A 19,643-nucleotide genomic window follows, 5' to 3' on the forward strand; every position below is an offset into this window, starting at 1 on the left:
CGAAACTAGTATAATACTGTAGATCAACTATACTTCAATTGGAAAAGAAAAAATCCTTCCTCGCTTTAATTCTTAGGGAATTGTGTCCCTTCAAGGCCAGAGAGGATGAATTAGGGCAGAAACCTGTGTTTGGATGCAAAACCGACTGTAGAAGCACAAGGTGAGTGAGCCTGGGCAGTTTGCCCTACAACACCTGGAGTTCACTGTGGGCAGTGAGCCAGGCAGCAGGCTAGGGCTGCCACGAGGAAAAGACCCCCGACCCAGAATGTAGCAGCGGGGGTGCAGTGTGGATGCTATGAGGCCATCAACCTGCTTGGTCTTCTTATCGGAACAACTGGTGGAGGTCCTTCCAGGTCCTTCTTCTGGGAGGAAGGCGGATAGCTGTGCATGGCCCCGAGCTTGCATTTGCCCTATTGATTCTTTGATCAAATAGGAATGAGAATTGTGAGCATAGGATCAAAATACCATGTTGGAATTGGTTAGCCTGGAGAAAGGAAGGTTGATGAGCAGTTTGAGAGCCGCAGGCATAGCAAGGACCCTTGCATTCCCAGTCGTAACTTCTGTTTAGTATAAGCCCAAAGGGATGTGGTTTGCTTACAGACCAGAATGTTAAGGAGGGGCGTTTTGGTCGGAGGGTGGTTGCACCTCTACCACCAGTGGGAGGTGTGTTGGGGAATCCAGGGAAGGCCCTGTGTTTTGTTCAAGGTAGTGTTTCTCCCTCCATCCAGCGTTCCTTCCACTGCCTGGGCTGTAGCTTTGGTGCCTTTCTTTCTGTTGAGCAGAGAGACAGAGGAGGACGTTCACCCAGAAGGCTGACTTGTGAGCGTGGAAAGTCAGTGGGACTTGGGCCGGAAGGAACCTGTCCTGGTTTTGTCACTTTCAAGCAGCTTGACCTTGGACTCATGGTTCATTTCTTGGAGTCTTAGATTCTGTTATCTCCTATATAAGGAAGTAGTCGTTCTCTCGGTCACTTAAGGATCCATTCATTTCACTCTTGTTCATTTATGGAGCACGTGTGTTTACTCATGCTGTGGTTTATAATGATGCTTATTTATTCCAGAAATCTTCCCTGAGCACCTGCTATGTTCCAAGTCCATGGAGGGCAGGAAAGAGACTCATTCAACAGGGTTTTTAAAGATGCAGAGAGATGACGCATACAAAAAAGTGTGCATGTGTGCATGCTCAGTGGCTTCAGGTGCGTCTGACTCTGCAACCGCATGAACTGTAGACTGTCAGGCTCTTGTGTGCATGGGATTCTCTGGGAATAATACTGGAGTGGGTTGTCATGCCCTCTTCCAGGTGATCTTCTTGACCCAGGGATCAAATCTGCGTCCCCTTTGTCTTTTGCATTGCAGGTGGATTCTTTACCCACTGAGCCACCTAGGAAGCTCATACAAAAGAGTATTGTTACTGAAAAATGCTGCCCTGATATGAATTTATTATTACACTGGTGTCTCTGAGAAGGTGACTCGGAGTGCATTTTCCATTTAGGGGATGCTGGGGCTAGAAGTGGCCCGAGCTCCCTTTTGGAGAAGCCGTCAGTTTGCTCCGTGTGACTTTGAGTGTCAGAAGAGACCCTTCTTTCTGTTCTTGGCCTGGAGGGTGGAAGTGAGAAAGTACTACTTTCTTCCAACCTCTCAGGTGATCTGTGAGCTCTCAAGCTGCTGACTTTCAGAAGCTGTTTTTGCAGCAGCCCATTACTCTGTGTTTAGTAGCTGGGATCTTTGCTGTATTTAAGCGTGTGTGTTTGTAACAGGGATTCTTCAGATACTGGCAGAGACTCTTACTGTGCTCTTCCAACCTCGACACCTAATAAATATTAATGACCCACGTGTGCGCTCAATTTTCTTTGCACAAACCTTGTGCCGTTCATTGTTTACTGGGGTCATTGTTCACAAGCAGTGACGCTTTCACATGCTCTGTGAAGGGCTGTGTCTTTGTACGCCTGGTGTCTAGCTCAGGACCTGGCTCGTGTGAAGCCCTCAGAATGTGTTGCTGCTGAAGTCAACGGGATTCATCCCGAGTTCCCATTCCTTCCTGGGCCTCACCTGTCCTTTATTTTTAATGCTTTTCTCAGTTCTAAGTCAGTGTTGTTAGTATTATCTTCACCTGTCAGGCTCCTTTTTAACCCACTGATTATATTAATTTCACAGTGAATGGGGTAGGGAAGTCTAGGGTCAGAATATCTGACAGCTTCCATTTTTTCCATCCGTTTCTGGAGGTGGTACGGCTATCAGGTTTCTGGCTTTAGAGGCAGGCAGCCCGGGTCAGGATGCCACATTGCTGCTTACTTTTACTTTGGCAAGTGACTCATCAGCCCCTGTTGCCCTGTCTGTAAGATGGCTTTAATAATTGCGGTTGCTGTGTAGGGTGGGGGCGAGAGCTCTCTGAGCTCATCATGTGGAGAGGGTGGCACACGAGTTACTCTTCTGTTTCATACCTGTGGTTACCGGGGAGCTCGAAATGTGGAAGCAGCAGAGAAATAAATACCACTGGCACCTGCACAGACCTGGCTGCTATTGCCCTAAACTCAGAATCAGTCCCCTGCTTACAAGGTCAGAAGACACGGTGCTGGAGCGGGGCTCTGGGACCCTGTATGCAGCCTCCATGCGTGGTTAGTCACTCAGCACTGCCCTCTTTTTTTTTTTAATATCTCTGGAGCTACTCTGTGAAAACCTATGAAGGTTTTCTTTTCTTTTTTTTTTTTTAATCTTCTGGAATGCTGTAAGGACAGAACTTCCCAGCAGAGGGACGAGAATTAGATTACCTTTTGGGGACATTTCAACAGATGGCAAAACAAATTCTCAAATCCCTTCCCCTCAGTCAACCACATTCTCCGGTCTGGGCCTCTGGGTGTAATTTGTTAAAATACTCAGCCTGGCCGTGGTGAGGAGCTTATCATGGTTTCTGTCCACACGTCTCCCCTCCAGGGAATCATCGTGGCCACCAGTGTGGGGACAGACACAGAGGTCGTCTGCTTCTTCTTTGTGGGTTGTCTTCACATCTGTGATTTCGTGGTATCGGAGACCCATCAGGACCAGCATGCAGGATGCTGGGGGGCGTATTTGCGAGCAGAGACGGAACCGCCCTTCTGCCGCATCTCTCACTGATCCTTTTCTTCCTTCTCACCTCCTTCTTCCAGGTGTACGTGTCCTACGATTACGGAAGGTCATTCAAGAGAATCTCAGAGAAGCTGAACTTTGGTGAGGGGAACAGCAGCGAAGCTGTGATTGCCCAGTTCTACCACAGCCCTGCGGACAACAAGCGTGTAAGGATGTCACCCCTTGTGACTGTGTAGGGCTGTCTTTGGGGGCTGTGGCTGACTAGAGGCGGGCTGGGAGATGGGACTCTTGGGGCATCTTTGCAGCGTGACTGGTGTCTGAGGACTGTTTTTCTGCTCACCTGGGAGTCAGTGACAGAAAGTCACTCTCAGGGCGGGACTGTGCATAATCAAGCAGGCTGGGATCCTGGCCAGGCAGGATTTCTAGACAAACAAAGGCAGATTAAAGCACAGAAAATCTGCCAGCTGCCAAATAAATTGCCTGACTCATAGGTGGCAAAAGCCCGGATCCACTGGGACTGGCACTGAGGTCTAATCTAGGTCTTCCAGGGCGGCTGCCAAAGTCTTGGTTTTATGGGCATCACTAGTGTGTGTACACACGTGTGTTTGTGTGTGTGCACTGCCTTCCCTCCAACCTATACTGGGTCTAGAAAGGAAAACCAGGGCAGCTGATACTGCTGGCGCTCCTGATTTGTTTTCCCAGCTGGCTGGCCCGGGGCTGTGGTCCTACAGGGGTAGCCGGGCAATTTGGTTTGGAGGAAGCCTTGACTTGAGATTGCTTTGGGCCCCAGGAAGGAAGCGGGGTGTGTGTGCAGGAGTCAGGCAGCCTTCTGGTTAGGTAGCTTTAGCTCGCAGACTTGTCTGTGGCTGCTTTCTTTCCCACTGTAGTGATCTCCCACTCATTCCCAGGATAGGATGGATGGCTGCTTCAAAGGATGCTGAAAAACTAGCCTCTTAGCAGCAAAAGTGCAGGAGTGGGTAGCTGCTGCTCTTTGCTCATCCAGAAATCCACAGGGTCCTCTGACCAGGTCCCCTGCCCCCCTCCCCCCACCCTCCTCCCTCCCAGCACTGGCTTCTCAGGTTGCCTGTGGTTTGTGAGCAAGGGCTGTATTCAAAATATTTAGCCACTGGAAGGGCACTGACCAATCAGAACAGACTGGATCTGAAGGGAGCTGGGTCCTGAAGGCCACCCTGCTGAGCCAGGCATTAACCTTTCAGTTGCTGGATTGTGGGCAGATCCTGGGGAAGGGGCCAGGCCATTGGGACTTTAGACGGGGCCTCTCATGGGTTTAAATGGGCTGTTTATTAACAGAAGCAATTGTGTTTTTGTTTATTTAATTTCTTTTTTAAATTGAGTTTTAGTCGATTTATAATGTTTGTTGTGCCAATCTCAACTGTACAGCAAGAGGCAATTGTGTTTTTATTTTAATTTAATTATTTTATTTAAAAAATTGAAGTATAGTTGATTTACAGTGTTGTGTTAATCTCTGCTGTATAGCAGGAAGCAATTTTTTTTTAAAGATTTTTTTGATGTGGATCATTTTAAAAGTCTTTGTTGAATTTGGTTGTAATATTGCTTCTGTTTTCTGTTTTGGTTTCTTGGCTACGGGGCATGTGGGATCTTAACTCCCTGACCAGGGATCAAACCCACAACTCCTGCACTGGAAGTATGGAGTCTTAACCACTGGACCTCCAAGGAAGTCATAGCTAGTTTGTTTTTTTTTTTTTTTAAACAACTTGAGTAGTTATTACTGGTACCCTCTAGTTGATATCAGCCTTGCCTGCTGATCCTTGCATTGCAGGCAGATTCTTTACCATCTTAGCCACCCAGGGAAGCCCCCTGCATGATGATCTCAAAGTTGAGGGGCAGTTAGGACAGATGCCCCTCTAACCTGACTCCAGGGTGACAGAGCAGTTTTCCTCTCTATGGGGAAAAGCGCAGAAAGGTGTTGAAGGGAGTTGGCTCTCTGTGCCCTGCCCCTACTGCACTGGGGCCAGGCAGGCCGGGGGTTGCGGATTCCCAGTATTCCCAGTACCTTGAGTGGTTGAGGAGCCCTGCCCCAGAGTCCAGCTCCCTTCCCTGGCTGCATCTCCCGTGGATCCATCTGTGTGCCCCCCACCTCTCAAGAATCATACAACCCTTGGCCCCACCTCTCAAGAATCATACAACCCTTGGGATAATTCCTTTGAGAGGTTGTATGTATCTAGTATTGTTATTACTATTATTACTACACATTGTCCCAAAGTTGTTTTTGTTTAGTCACTAAGTCGTGTCTCTTTGTGATCCCATGGACTGTAGCCTACCAGGCTCCTCGGTCCATAGGATTTCCCAGGGGTGGGTTGCCATTTCCTTCTCCAGGGGATCTTCCTGGACCAGGGATTGAACCTGTGTCTCCTACATTGGCAGGCGGATTCTTTACCACTGAACCACCAGGGAAGTGTTAGTGTGTATTAGTCGCTCAATCGTGTTCGACTCCTTGTGACCCCATGGACTGTAGCCCACCAGGCTCCTCTGTCCATGAAACTCTCCAGGCAAGAAGACTGGAGTGGGTTGCCATTTCCTTCTCAAGGGGATCTTCCTGACCCAGGGATCGAACCCAGGTCTCCCACATTGCAGGCAGACTCTTTACCATCTGAGCCACCAGGGAAGCTGTGTCCCAGAATTAACTCTTGCTGAAGTTGTGGCCTTGAAGCTGCCTGGTTGTCCCCGTAGAGTCTCTGTTTTCAGCCCCATCTTGTGCCCTCATCACCTCAACCGCAGGGCACAGCTGTCTGTGAGCAGGCTTGTCTCCCTTCCTGCTTGTCTCAGGTTGTGGTGAGCAACCTGCTAAGTCCGCCCATTGGAAGAGTCAGAAGACAGGAAAGATTGTGGGCTCGCGGGGTGGGGTGTTGGGGTTAGTGCAGGAAGAGGATCTGGGGCCTTTGGAGCAGAAGCAGCAGGGCAGGGCCCAGGGCCTAGGGGCGAGGCGGGAGGAGGACTGGGGGATGGTTGCAGTGCAGGAGCTCCAGGGGCCGTGGGTGAGGTGCAAGCAGTGGGCCCGTGACCTCAGAGCTGTCCCCTGAAGGGCAGGGCTGCTTCCTGGTGCTGAGCCGGGGATGGTTCGGAGTTGGTGCGGAGGGCTGCCTCCTTGGAGGACTTGTTGGTGGTTGGACCTGTGGCCCAGAGCAGGCTCAGTGAGGTTAGGCCTGGGGTGCCTGATTGCCCAGAGGAGGCTGTTAGCCCTCCTCAGACCTCTCAGGGAGGAAGTGATTCTAACTGTGCGGATGACTTCACTTACTTTTGCCTTTGTGCCTTGGAAGGCAGATTGCCCCCTCCAGACCTGCCCCTTCCTGAGAAACATCACCCAGGTCTAAATGCTTTGCTTACCCCACCCCCCAACCCTGAAAGGTGCTGGGTCCTGGCAAGTCACCTGTGCACCAATGTTTTCACCATGGCTGCCACAGAGGGCAATTGAAACTGGTTGAAATGACTGTTAACAGCTGCTAGGAAAGGTCAAGATGTCACGAAAGGGAACACGAAAGTCTGGCTGGGGGGGCGCGTGGCCTGCGGAAGGGGAAAGATGGTGTTGCTCTAGGCAAATGGAGCGGCTGTGGGGTCATGTGAGAGTTTGGGTCTATTTTCAAACCGGCCCGCCGTCCCACTTCCTTCTTCCTGGTCCCGTGTGCTGACGCCTGGACCAGCGTGTGGCTCTGACCACCCGGCAGTTCCACCAGCTTCTTGAGGAACCCGAGACCAGTCAGCAGTGTCCAGACGTGTCTGGGCTCTTTTAAGGTCTCTGGACGTGCAGTCGGGTTTCTCAGCCTCCACTGATGTGGGAGCGGGTCCTGTCTTTATCCAGAGGGTGGTCCTGGGGGAGAGGGTGAACCATGCCCTCTCTTTCTCTTGGTTCCCACCTCCTGGGAGTATGTCTCTTCACTGCCTCCTCTGACTGTGCTCTTGGTTTCTCCACTCAGAACCAGAGAGAGTCACTTATGCTGACACGGAGATGAATTCTGTGCTGTCTTTTGTTTTCTTTCTGGAGGTCTTTGTATTTTAGGAGGAAACGTAGCTTTAAGCTAAAGGATGAAGCACCTCTGGAACATTAGGTGCTTGCAGACAGACTAGGAGGTGAGAATGCTCCTGAAGTTGCCCAGTTCAGGAAGCACTTACCTAGTAGGTCAGCTCTGCTGGCCAATCCATGGGGTCACCTGAGCAGACCTGACAGCCAGGCAGTCCCAGGACTGAAAGCAGAGTGCGATGTTCTGTGGACACATGATAAGGTTACTTCGGGTAGGAGGCACACGTGCCTAAGGGCAGAATGGAAGCTGCTGGTCAATAGAGCTGGGGATCGCGTGAGGTGGGACCAGAGATGTGAAGGCTTCGCGGGTGCTCGGGATTAGGCCTGGAGCCTCAGAGATGGGCACAATTTCTGTAGCTGGAGCAGGGCTGGTGGGAGCTCTTGGGGAGAAGGGCATGGGCAGAGGCTTCAGGATGCCAAATGTGGTTTCCCTGCAGGTGGGGAGGGGAGAGTTTGCACTGAATGGCTTCGTGATGTCATTGGGGCCCCATCTGAAGAGGGAGCAGCTTGCCTTCTGCCTGCAGGTCTGGAGGGAGCCGTGGAGTGGTCTGAGGTGGGGAGTTACTGTGAATACTGTCTCTTAGGAACATGTGTCTGCTGACAGCTGCAGGATGGCCTGGACGGGCAAGAGTAGAGAAGGGTCAGTAGGGGAGCCCATGGCTAGCCTAGTCATCCGACCAAACCGAGGATCACCCTCTAAGGGTCTCACTCCCTGATGGTCCTGGAAGCCAGGAGGATGAATAAAACCCTGTGCTGACCCCCAGTTTCCTTGGAGTGTCCAGTAGGGCCGCAGGCCACACTAGGAGCCCTGGGAAGAGAAAGGAAGGCACTCATGGTGAAAAACATTTTAGAGGAAAACATAAGAGGGGGGCGACTGATTGAGAGGGAGGCCCAGAGGAAGGCAGTGGGAAAGAGGCCCCACATGAGTGCTGGGACTGCGCAAGGTGTCACGTGGGCAGGACTTGGCATGTGTGGAGGGAGAAGTGGGTTTTGGGGGAAGGCGGCAAAGAATTTGGTTTTGGACAGAGTAGAGTATTTGGCACATCCAGATGGAGGTGCTGAGAAGGTACAAGAAGGACCTGAAATAGACTCTTCTGGGAGATGTCAGGGTGGAGGTGGGGATTTGAGGGTCTCGGAAAGCATGCTCTTGGAGGCAGTGGCGGAAGCTTTGTGGGAGGATGAACCATAAACCAAGGTCTTAGCCAAGCATGGAGGAGTCAAGGAGGTCACCCAAGGGCAAGAAGCTGAAGAAGACAGAGGAGCTGGTGAGAGAGAAGCAGAGACAGATGGGCAGGGGTGGGGTGTGCAGCGTTGATGAGACAGTATCCAGAAGGCAAGAGGGTTTCCAGGGCAGTGTGAGGAATGGATTAAGAGAGGAGGCACATCACTGCGCCTAGCAGTCCAGGCTGAGACCTATGGGTTCAATTTGGGAAGTCTGCCTTTTAAAAAAATTTATTTATTTTTAATTGAAGGCTAATTGCTTTACAGTATTCTGTTGGTTTCTATCATGCATCAACGTGAATTAACCATGGGTGTATATATATATATATATGTATATACACACACACACACACACACACACATGTCTGGGCTTCCCCAGTGGCTCAGCGGTAAAGAAGCCGCCTGTAATGCAGGAGACGCAGGTTTGGTCCCTGGGTTGGGAAGATCCCCTGGAGGAGGGCACAGCAACCCACTCCAGCGTTCTTACCTGGAGAATAATCCCATGGACAGAGGAGCCTGGCAGGCTACAGTTGTGGAGAGTCGGAAACGACTGAAGCGACTTAGCACACATGCACGAATACATATGTCCCCTTTCTCTTGAGCCTCTCCCACCTCCCTCCCCATCCCACCCCTCTAGGTTGGTACAGAGCCTTGGTTTGAGCTCCCTGAGTCCTGCAGCAAATTCCCGTTGGCTGTCTGTTTCACATATGGTAGCGAACCCGTCTCCATGCCACTCCGTCCATTCGTCTCACCTTCTCCTTCCGTTCCCACCTGCGTCCAGAAATCTGTTCTCTATGTCTGTGCCTCCATTGCTGCCCTGACCGTATGTCCACCGGCACCATCTTTCTAGATTCCATATATAAGTGTTAGTGTACGATGTTTGTTTTTTTCTTTCTGACGTCCTTCACTCTGTATAACAGGCTCTAGTTGTTGGGAGGAGAGTGGTGAGGATTGATGAACCAGCCGGACGCTGATGTGTGTGCTGCTGCCTCCTAGTCACATTGGGGGGCTGACGCTCTCAGCATCCGTGTCCCCCTTAGTAAGAGAGGAGATAACACTTTCACGGCCGGGAGGTGCTGCGGGCACTCTGAGGGTGAACGGAGGCAAGGTGTGCGAGCGTTCAGCCTACTTCCTGGTACAGACCCAGTGCCCTTGACAAACTGGAGCTGTCATCGTGAACATCGTGACCGGGCGTGTGACTTCCAGGCCTTCAGATGTGAAACTGCAAGCAGCCATCTGATGAGTGCTTCTGGAGAAAACACTTGAAACTGAGAGAACATTCCCTCCCCCAGTAACCAAGACGGTTTCAGAGCAGGAAGATGGGCCGTGTCATTTCTAGTGGGGGAGGGACACTTTTATACCCCAAATTATGATGGTCCTTTTAGGGTCATCATTGTTTTTTATCACTGTGCTTGTGGTGCGGATAGTTTCTGCTCTCACAGCGTGTGTTACCCTTTAGAGTGAGATTTAATTAGGCTTCTCCAGAGTCTGGAGTTTGACATTAGATGCTATGGGGGAAACAACACATAAAACAGATGCCCAGGGAGTTTTCAGTCTGGATGTGGGGAGCAAGCGGGAGGGAACAGGAGCAGGAACCTATGGCAGCCATGTGCAGACAAGCGCAGGGTGTTCCTGCAGGCTGGGGTTCTGAGTGCTGAATGGGTTCTGAGCTGAAGCGGGGTCTGGAGCAGGTGGGGTCCATTAGGGAACGAGTCCTTGGCCTGATTCCCGTGCATCGTTGATTTCTGGGACGTCCCTGGCTGGCTGGCCGGTGGTGGTGGCGCTGGGTCCCTCGGCTCTAGGTTTGGTTCACAGTCAGCTTTGGAGCCACGCCGTGCTCCTGAGAGCCGGGCCGGCCTCTAGCCGTGAGTGTGTGTGTGCATGCACGCGCAGGTCCAGCCACCTTCCAGGGCTACCAGCCTCATTCCCTGGCGTTCCCCTCGGGCCCTCAAGACTGTCGTCACGCCAGTGCTCTGTGTTTCCCCTCCTGTTTGATTCTCCAAGTCAAACTGCCCTGGCCACGGCGTGTTCCTTCCCGGTGGGAGTCTTGCCTGCACTATGAGGCCTAAATCTTCCGTGGAGTTGTGTCCTGTTCCCCAACCGCAGCTCATCTATGGCCTGTGCTGCCTCAGGACTCTGTCCTTGGTTTCTCAGTTACTCTCATTTCCCCTTGAACTGGAGTTGGCCGTGGATGTGGCTCTCTCCTACATCAGGCTGGAAGGTGCTTAAGAGGAAGCATCATCTGTTTTCTCTGGGGTACCTCTGGCATCTGGTCCGTGGGGAATATTCAGGGCACATTTCTTCAGTGGAATTGCTTTGGTCCTTTCCCGTAGAAAACTCTTTAGGCCGGCAGTCCCTCTCCAGCCAGACTTGTTCAGAGTCGCTCACCCACGTGGGAGCAAAATAAGCTGAGGCCCCTGCCCGCCCACTGGGCCCCAGGGTGAGTCTGCTGGCCCGAGTGCAGCTGAGTCCTTAGAGCTGCCCTGGCACCTGGCACCGGGGCATGACGGGGAAGCTTATCTTCCTGGGTGGGCGTGATGTCGGGTATCCTCCCGGAAAGGCCTGTCGGAGTATGCACAGAGAATGAGCAGGCTGGTCCACACGTAGTCAGTCTGGAGAGCAACCCTCTGTCCCCTTTCCTAGAGCCACGCTCTGACTATGACTGGTGACCACCACCCCCCCCTCGACCCCCGCCCCCGAAGAGTGAGAAAGGCCAAGTCAGTGGAAAGAAAGGATGGAAAGACTTGATTAGCTTCATTACCCGGATAAACAGGAGCACCATCTGGCTTCACCATGGCCTGTCCACACCCTTCCTTTGCCAAGCCTTCTGTGGTATGCACCAGAGTCTCTTCATTGGCAGCAGATGGCAAGAAAGCCACATTCAAGGGCACCATCCCAGGCCTTCCATGCATGGGCACTGGGTTGAGGAGGGGGCATCAGGGGCCTGGCCAGGCCTGCTCTGAGCCCCTCTCCTTTCCTCGCAGTACATTTTTACAGATGCTTATGCCCAGTACCTGTGGACCACGTTTGACTTTTGCAACACCATCCAAGGCTTCTCCATCCCATTCCGGGCAGCTGACCTCCTCCTGCACAGCAAGGCCTCCAACCTTCTCCTGGGCTTTGACAGGTCTCACCCCAACAAGCAGGTAAGAGAGCTTCGGGAACGCGGTCAGGTGGTGCTTCCAGAGGTTTCTGTTCTGCCCGGGGGGTTCGCCTGTCCTTTGGGTGACCTGTGTAGCTACCATTTCACTTCCCACGGCTACAGAAAAATATATCCCCCTGGCGCTCTTGGTCTGCATCCTGGCCAGGGAGTGACACCCCTCCGTGGCCCCATTAGTTATACATCAGGCCCTTCTCACTGCTCGGGTGCGTCTCTTAGGCCTGGGGGTAGATTGGGGCTCTGGAATTGGATCAGAGAGCTAGGTAGAGAAGGCTGATGGCAGTTCTGCTGGGACCTCTTGTTGAATTTCTGTTCTACCTTTCCCATCCTCGGCCTTCAGCATACTGCCCATGCCTGTCATTTAGTTGATGATGTTTAGTCGCTAAATTTGTCTGACTCTTTTCCAACCCCGTGGACTATAGCCCACCAGGGTTCTTTGTCCAGACAATAATACTGGAGTGGGTTGCCATTTCCTCCTCCAGCAGTTCTTCCTGGATCAGGGATCGAACCCACGTCTCCTGCATTGCAGGCAGAGTCTTTACCACTGAGCTGCCAGGGAAACACTTATTTGATGTTACCATTAACTTAAATATTCTCCCTGTGTGTGTGTGAGCACACACATATGCATGTAATATAATTGTGTGCATTTTCCTCCTGTAAGCAAGTTTGAAGGAAAGGTGAGAGATGAGAAGAGAGCCCAGGTAAGTTTCTGTCTCAGGGTTGAAACTTGCCATGTCAAGAGTATTGATCTGGCATAATTCTGTGAAACCTGTCAGTCCTGTGGGATTGGGTTCACAATGAGTTTCAAATGGCTGTGCTCAGAGGAACCTTGGAACGATTCTTTTTCTTTGCAGGTTTTAACCAAAACATGACCTGTTTATCTTTACTTGCCGTGGGAAGTAACCTAAGCTCAGGCTGGGTTGGTTTACCAGTATAGGTGGATGATTGTTCTTTTCGATCTCCTGTTTCTCACTCCCTGGTCCCCAGGAACCCTCAGTTTTTGTCTTTGGAAGTCGAGGGGCTTTTGCAGAGATTGGCAAGTCAGTTTCTCCTGGCCATACCCTGTGTATTCAGGTGATTCCCTTTGGTGCTCTGATTCTGCACTAGCCAAAGTCCTTTCCATTCAGCTCTCATCGCTGTGGCCCATATGGGTTTTTAAGGACACTGTTTCTCAGATGAGAAGTACTGGGTTTAATCCTTTTGCTTTAACCACCACTTGAGGATATTAAGTAACATACAGGATTGGCCAAAAAGTTCACTCAGGTTTTTCTGTAAGCTGGCACCAAAAACCCAAACGAACTTTTTGGCCAAGGCAGTATAATTTCTGATAATCTGTAAAAGGAAGAAAAGTCATGTTTGTTTTTCCTTCCTTCTGATATGAATGCATTGAGACCTTAGTGACTATGGAAAAGAGCACAGAGGTGATCTATCCTGTCCTTCCCACCCTTGCTGGCACGTGGGTAACCGAGCTGGCTGAGGTGATCTTACCTGTCTTCACAGGTGGCATATTGTGAAGGGTGGGGTTTCCATGGTGTGTGCTGGCCAGGCTTCAGGGCTCATATGTTGTGCCTCTTGCATCCTGACCACTTGTCGCTTTGGTCTTTGCAGCTATGGAAATCAGATGACTTTGGCCAGACTTGGATCATGATTCAGGAACATGTGAAGTCTGTTTCTTGGTAAGTCATACCATCTAAGAAATTGGAATTATATAGTTTCTTTGCTTCAGCTTCTCGCTCCTCCATGCAGGGCAAATCTGCCCTTCTCCAAAAACGGTGAAGCGTCTGGTTCAAGAAATATACATTCCGGGCCCAAGAATTAGAACTGCAAGTGTAATAGGCTCACCATGGGGGTGAGGAAGGAAGGTAACTTGTGGGAGGAGTGACAGAGCCTTTGCATTTTCCAGTCCATCAGGGAATCCAGGGGACTCTTGAAGCTCTTGCATGTATAAGAATTTCTAAAATACCTTCATTTTTAGAGCATCATATCAGAAGCCAGGGTTTTTCTCTAAAACTCATTTGTTCATTCATAACATTTTTTGAATGTCTGCTGAATACAAAGCATGCCAGATGCTTTAGGGAGTAAGAAGCTGAATAATTGATAGATATTAAGGAGACTGCAGTTTAGGAGACAAGGAAAGACATTTTGTGCATATAACACACATCCTGAAAGAAGCACGAAGTCCCACAGACATAGCACAAGAAGCCACAGGTGGGTCATGGTCCTTCCAGGTGGACCACAGACAGCTCCACAGAGGAGGTTACTGTTGATCCAGGATGTGCACACCAGGTGGGGCGTGGCTGTGCCGAGGTATGCGGAACAGGAATTCCAGACGGGATCAGGATGGCTCGTAGCAGAGATGAGGCACTGTGGTGCCTGGGCGGAGAACTCTGAATCTTATCCTTGGACAGTGTATTGGGAGAAGTTCAGAAAAGGATGTTGGTATCAGAATCTGCAGGGCTTGATAAAGGAATCTGGACTGAATTCTGAAAGCAGTGGGGAGCCTTTGTCAGTTTTTGAGAAAGAAAGTGAAATTAACATGACTACCCTTTAAGAAGCACAGTTTTTTCTGGTTTTAGTCACTTCTGATATTTTACTGTTACCGAGATGGTGTATATAATCCTTTTTTTTTTTAAAGGTTTTTTTGTGTGTTTGTTTTGTTGTTTTTTGATTTTTTCTGGCTGTGCTATGAAGCCTTCGGGATCATAGCTCCCTGACTAGGAATTGAACCTGCCCCCTTGGCAGTGAAAGCACGGAGTCTTAACCAGTAGACCACCCTATATAGGGAGCTCCCTATAGTCTTGAATTTGTGCATATGCAGACAAATGTGTAAAATAGATTCCCAGGAGTGGACTTGGAGGGTCTGTGGGGAAAGTCAAGCCATTCACACCTGGTAAACTTGTTATGTCTTGATCTTGCTGCCCCTAATCAGCTCCACTCGTATGGTCTTCTCCATTTCCCCTTTTCACTTTCTAGGTGCTCAGGTCAAAAACTGTGAGTCGTCCCGGATTCTCTGTTGTTTCCTGCTTCACGTTCAGTCCATCAGGAAAGCCTGTTGGCTCTGCCTTCAGTACATATGCAAGATCCGCTCCCCAGCTACTGCTTTACTCCAAACCACTGCTGTCACTCACTAGTCATCCAGCAGGTCTTTCTGCTGCTTCTTTTGTTCTTCTAACATTCTCAGAGCATGGCCATGTTGATCCTGTTAGGAAATAGGTCAGATCAGGGGACTTCCCTGGTGGACCAGTGGTTAAGAATTCACGTTGCAACATAGGAGAAGTGGGTTCCATCCCTGGTTGGGAAACTAAGATCCCACATGCCATGGGACAACTAAGCCCGCACATTCTGGAGCCTGCATGCTGCAACTGGAGAGTCCATGTGCTGCAAAGAAAGATCCTACATGATGCATCCTGGATCCTGCATGCTGCAGCTGAGACCTGACACCATCAAATAAATACATACATAAATATTAAAAAAGAACCAGGTCAGATCAGGTTCTTCTGCTTCGAACCCTTCTACATGTTATCGTTTCTCTCAGATGAAATGCCAGCTCCAGTCCCACCACGGAGTTTCTGTACTTGCTGTTTCCTCTGCCTGGAAAGCTTTTGCTGAAGATACACTTGCTCCTCTACCTCATTCAGGTCTTCTTAAATGACTAACATTCTAGATGGGGGTCTTTCCTAAGGATCCTATTAAAATTGCAACTGTTCCCCTCTCATTCCCAATCTGCCGTAGCCTGATCTGTTCTTTTCTTGCACAGCACTCATCACATCTTAATACACTCTTATTATGCTTGTTTATTTGTCTTTCTTCAATAGAATAAAAGTCCCAACAGGGCATGGACTTTTGTCAGGTTTGCACTGGTATATCCCCAGTGAATGGATCATTGAGATTGTAACTTTGCCAAATTTCCTATAGAAAGTGTCAAAAGTTTCACTTATTCTCAACAACATAGAATTGTGCCTTTGTCCAGTCAGTCTTTTAGTGTCAGTTTAATTTTAATATGCATTTTTCTTTCTTTTTAAAATTTTTTTGTCTTTTGGCCACACCATGTGGCATGTGGAATCTTAGATCCACTATCAGGAATTGAACCCACATACCCTACATTGGAAGCATAGAATCCTAACCACTGGACTGCCAGGCAAGTCCCTGCATTTTTCTTTTTATGTGTGAGTTTGAACATCTTTTAAGTCAGTTCAGTTTAGTTGCTCAGTCGTGTCCAACTCTTTGCGACCCCATGAATCGCAGCACGCCATGCCTCCCTGTCCATCACCATCTCCCGGAGTTCACTCAAACTCACGCCCATCGAGTCAGTGATGCCATCCAGCCAACTCATCATCTGTCGTCCCCTTCTCCTCCTGCCCCCAATCCCTCCCAGCATCAGGGTCTTTTCCGATGAGTCAACTCATCACATGAGGTGGCCAAAGTACTGGAGTTTCAGCTTTAGCATCATTCCTTCCAAAGAAATCCCAGGACTGATCTCCTTCAGAATGGACTGGTTGGATCTCCTTGTAGTCCAAGGGACTCTCAAGAGTCTTCTCCAACCCCACAGTTCAAAAGCATCAGTTCTTCGGCGCTCAGCTTTCTTCACAGTCCAACTCTCACATCCATACATGACTACTGGAAAAACCATAGCCTTGACTAGACAGACCTTTGTTGGCAAAGTAATGTCTCTGTTTTTGAATATGCTGTCTAGGATGGTCATAACTTTACTTCCAAGGGTTGCTTTTACTTCTTTTTTGGGGACATGTCTGTTCATGCCCTTAGCCCTTTTTCTATTGGATTGTTCATCTCTTTATTATTGATTTCTAAGAGCTCTTTATATATTTGAGATTGGTCCTTTGTGATATGAGATAGGTTTTATGAATGTGTTCATTTGTATTTCCCAGTTTGTCCTTTGTCTTTTGACTTTTACATGTAGTTTTATCTTCTTTAAATGTTGTCTCCCATGAGATATGGATCCTATCTGCATCTTTTTGTTGTCACTTTGAAGAGGAATGTCAGTGAGTTCTTATTTCTTCCTTAGTAATTAAGGACAATAAAGAAGGATAGAGCAGAGAGGGTCCTTAGAGCTGAGTATCTTCAGTTGACTTCCTTGTTATAGAAGGCAGCTGTTTCTGACTTTTTCATTATTTTCCTTGGGCAGAGGTTGTAGAATAAGTGAAATTATAATCACAATCTCATCCAAGTACAGCCTTTATCCAAGGAATACCATTAAAACTATTTTTTGCTTTCTTTGAACTTTAAAGGGACAAATTGTTCTATTTTCAGTTTAGAGAATCATGTATTAAGAGTGCAAAATAGCAGGATTATTAAACAGAAAAACTTCACATCTGGGAATTTGTGTTGAACCTTCTGCCTCTGTGCAGACATGCAGATAGTTATCTTAGGGGAAAGGGCTGGCCTGGCTTATTGTAGATAATTACATGTCTGGAGTCAGGAAATTTCAGGCTGTTTGGGGGGATTTTCGCCTAGGACTCGCCATAATAGGTGAGCGCATAAGCTAACCTCTCAGAGAATAACGGCACCCTTTGTTTCACAAGGCTTGGCAGCCTGGGAGCAGCAGCAGCGAGGGAAAACCAGTGATTCATGTTACCCAGAGCTGGAGATTGGCAAGACAGGACAGAGGATGAGCCACGGGGATGGGTTCCCAAGATGGCCCCGTGCAGCATCCCAGAAGGGCTGTGAGGCGAGGGAGGCCAGGCGAAGACCAATGACTGCGCTCAGACACAGAGCAAGGCTTGGAATTTCCAAATGAGGGGAAAGAGAACAGTAAGTCCGGGTCAGTGAGCCTGGAAAGTGGGAGGCCAGTGATTTCCAAGGACAAGAATTTGTAGGGGGAGCAGCTCTCCGAAATGGGAGGTTCAGATGTGGAATACGAAAGGGAATTGGTATGAAAGTCACAGCTCTTTCTATCTCTAGCTGTTGGCTGCTGCTCTTGGTTATGAAAGAACAGTAGGCATGAGCTCTGCCTCAAGATATCTGAATAAAGGTCCCTTCCTCTCTGCCTTTTTAAAAATATCCTGTGTGTTGTAATTTGCATATCCTCTAGAGTAGAGGAAGTACTTTAATCAGTACTTCTAATTGTGGAAAAGAGAACATGTCCTCCCCCACCCCAATCCCACTGTGCACACAGAGCATCTTATGATGAGCATTAGTTTCTCACGTCGATACAGGCTGGTTTCTCTAGTGTCCAACCAAGACCCCAGATTGTAGGGCCAAAGGGGAGTCTTACCCACCCTGCCCCCCGATGGGAAAAAAGGCTGTTTGTTTTTGTTTTCTTCTTTCTTTTCCTCACTCCTTTCTTTTCTTTTCATTCGCTTCTTGCCTTGGAATTTGCTTTTTTTTTTCCCCTCGGTATGCAGAATCTTTTAGTTGCTGCATGCAAACTCTTGGTTGTGGCATGTGGGATCTAGTTCCCTGATCAGGGCTCGAACCTGGGTCCCCACCCCCCACCCCCGCATTGAGAGCACGGAGTGTTAGTCACTGGACCACCAGGGAAGTCCCTGAAACTTGCTTTTGACAATGCATCTTTGAAGGAATTTCTTGTCATTGTCTTCATTATCCCGAGAACCTTCGTGCCTACAGGACCGTACAGAGGCATTTGCAATGATTAACATTAATGAGTCCTCCTGCTTCTCCTTGGGTCTTCACTGCATCCTCATGTGCAGCTCTCTTCCAGTTTTCTTCAACTGTTTTTCCCACTTGCTGAAAGGTCCTCCTGGCTTCCATGTTTCTTGTGCATGTCAGGAAACTCAGGCAGGTTAGCTGTCCTCCCAGGCTGCTCTTGAGGGCCTTCTTTGGGGGCACACCAGTGCAGAGATTCTTCTCCGACGTAGTTTGATATGATCACTCTACAGTTTTCATTTTGGAAGAGCTTCTGTATAGTGTCCATGGATCCTTGCAGCAAAGATCAATGCAGCTAGGAACTCTGTAGGATCAAAAGAAATGTAAGACTTGGCCTTTAAAGGAGTATGTTCTCTGTCTAGGAAGCTCAGACAGAAACATTATGGTGGGCAATGTAATACAGTGGGAGAGAAATGAGACTGTGTGTAAAGTGAGGAGTCTGATCCCAAAATCCACTTAATCTAGGTGTCTGCCTTTGTTTGAAACTCATAGAAAAGACTGGGAATTGAGTGCTACAGAGATGCATTGCTAGTTTTGGGAGAAGGAAGAGGGCATGAGGGAGGGCTTCCTGGAGGAAGGGGACTTGCACTTGGCCTCAGAAGACAAGTAGGATTTAGGTGTGCAGATCAGTGTCTGTGCAGAGGACATCCGGGCAGAGGGGGATGGTGTGGCGGGAGCACAGAGGGAGGGGTGAGCCCTGCATTACTGAAGATCAGCGTGTGCGAGAAAGAGTTTGTGAAGGAGCCTCGTGGGAGGTGAACCTGCGCTGATCGGATGAACGCTGGTTGCACAGATCTGTGACAATGGCACGGGACAGACAGGGAGGGTAGCGTCTGTTAGAAGGTAGGGGGGCGGGTCACAGGTTCCTCCTGTGGTTTCCTCCAGAGCTGTTCCACTGAGGACATAGCATCCTGGGGACAAACGCTCCTTCATTCCTCTGCAGTTCACAGCTTGAGGCCAGAAGCTTGGTGACAGCCTCGTGCAAGCAGTTCATTGCTCACTGATTCTGAAACACTTGCCTTTCACTTTTCCTTCCGTTCCCTTCACTCCAGCACAGCCCAGGCTTGCCTGGAGCAAAACCCAGGCTGCCTTGTGAACAACCGTCCCAGCAGAAGATACTGCGCACAAGTGGCAGTTTCTTCCCCTCTTTCCTGAGCCAAGGAGCCACCAAAGGGCAGGGTTTGCAGCACAGAGAGCCACAGACACTCGCAGCTGCCACCACGGTGGCCCTGAGTCCTCGCTGATGGTCTGCATGGCTGGACCTCCATGCCTCAACGTGGAGATGACGACAGCCACTTTGTTTTTTCTTCCAGGGGAATCGATCCCTACGACAAGCCAAACACCATCTACGTGGAACGGCACGAACCCTCTGGCTATTCCACAGTTTTCCGAAGCACAGACTTCTTCCAGTCTCGGGAAAACCTGGAGGTGATCCTGGAGGAAGTGAGGGACTTCCAGCTGCGGGACAAGTACATGTTTGCCACCAAGGTGGTGGTGAGTTGAAAGCATTAAGGATTAA

The 19,643-nt window shown here is 49.5% G+C and overlaps 1 protein-coding gene across 4 annotated transcripts in view; it reads left to right on the forward strand.

Moving 5' to 3' along the window:
- Positions 1–19,643, forward strand: part of SORL1 (sortilin-related receptor, L(DLR class) A repeats containing) — a 171,234-nt gene that overhangs the window by 23,045 nt on the left and 128,546 nt on the right. For 2 of the 4 annotated variants that reach the window (XM_010830503.1, XM_010830500.1), the window contains exons 3-6: positions 3,143–3,268; positions 11,325–11,486; positions 13,109–13,176; positions 19,438–19,618. In XM_010830503.1, the coding sequence (XP_010828805.1) occupies positions 3,143–3,268; positions 11,325–11,486; positions 13,109–13,176; positions 19,438–19,618 (537 nt within the window). Of the gene's footprint in view, positions 1–2,359; positions 2,615–2,694; positions 2,970–3,142; positions 3,269–11,324; positions 11,487–13,108; positions 13,177–19,437; positions 19,619–19,643 lie in introns of those variants that run through there. The other 2 variants (XM_010830499.1, XM_010830502.1) reach the window with 2 other exon arrangements.

This window comes from Bison bison, unplaced genomic scaffold, assembly GCF_000754665.1.
Source record: "Bison bison bison isolate TAMUID 2011002044 unplaced genomic scaffold, Bison_UMD1.0 scf7180017864518, whole genome shotgun sequence".
Lineage (NCBI taxonomy): Eukaryota > Metazoa > Chordata > Mammalia > Artiodactyla > Bovidae > Bison > Bison bison.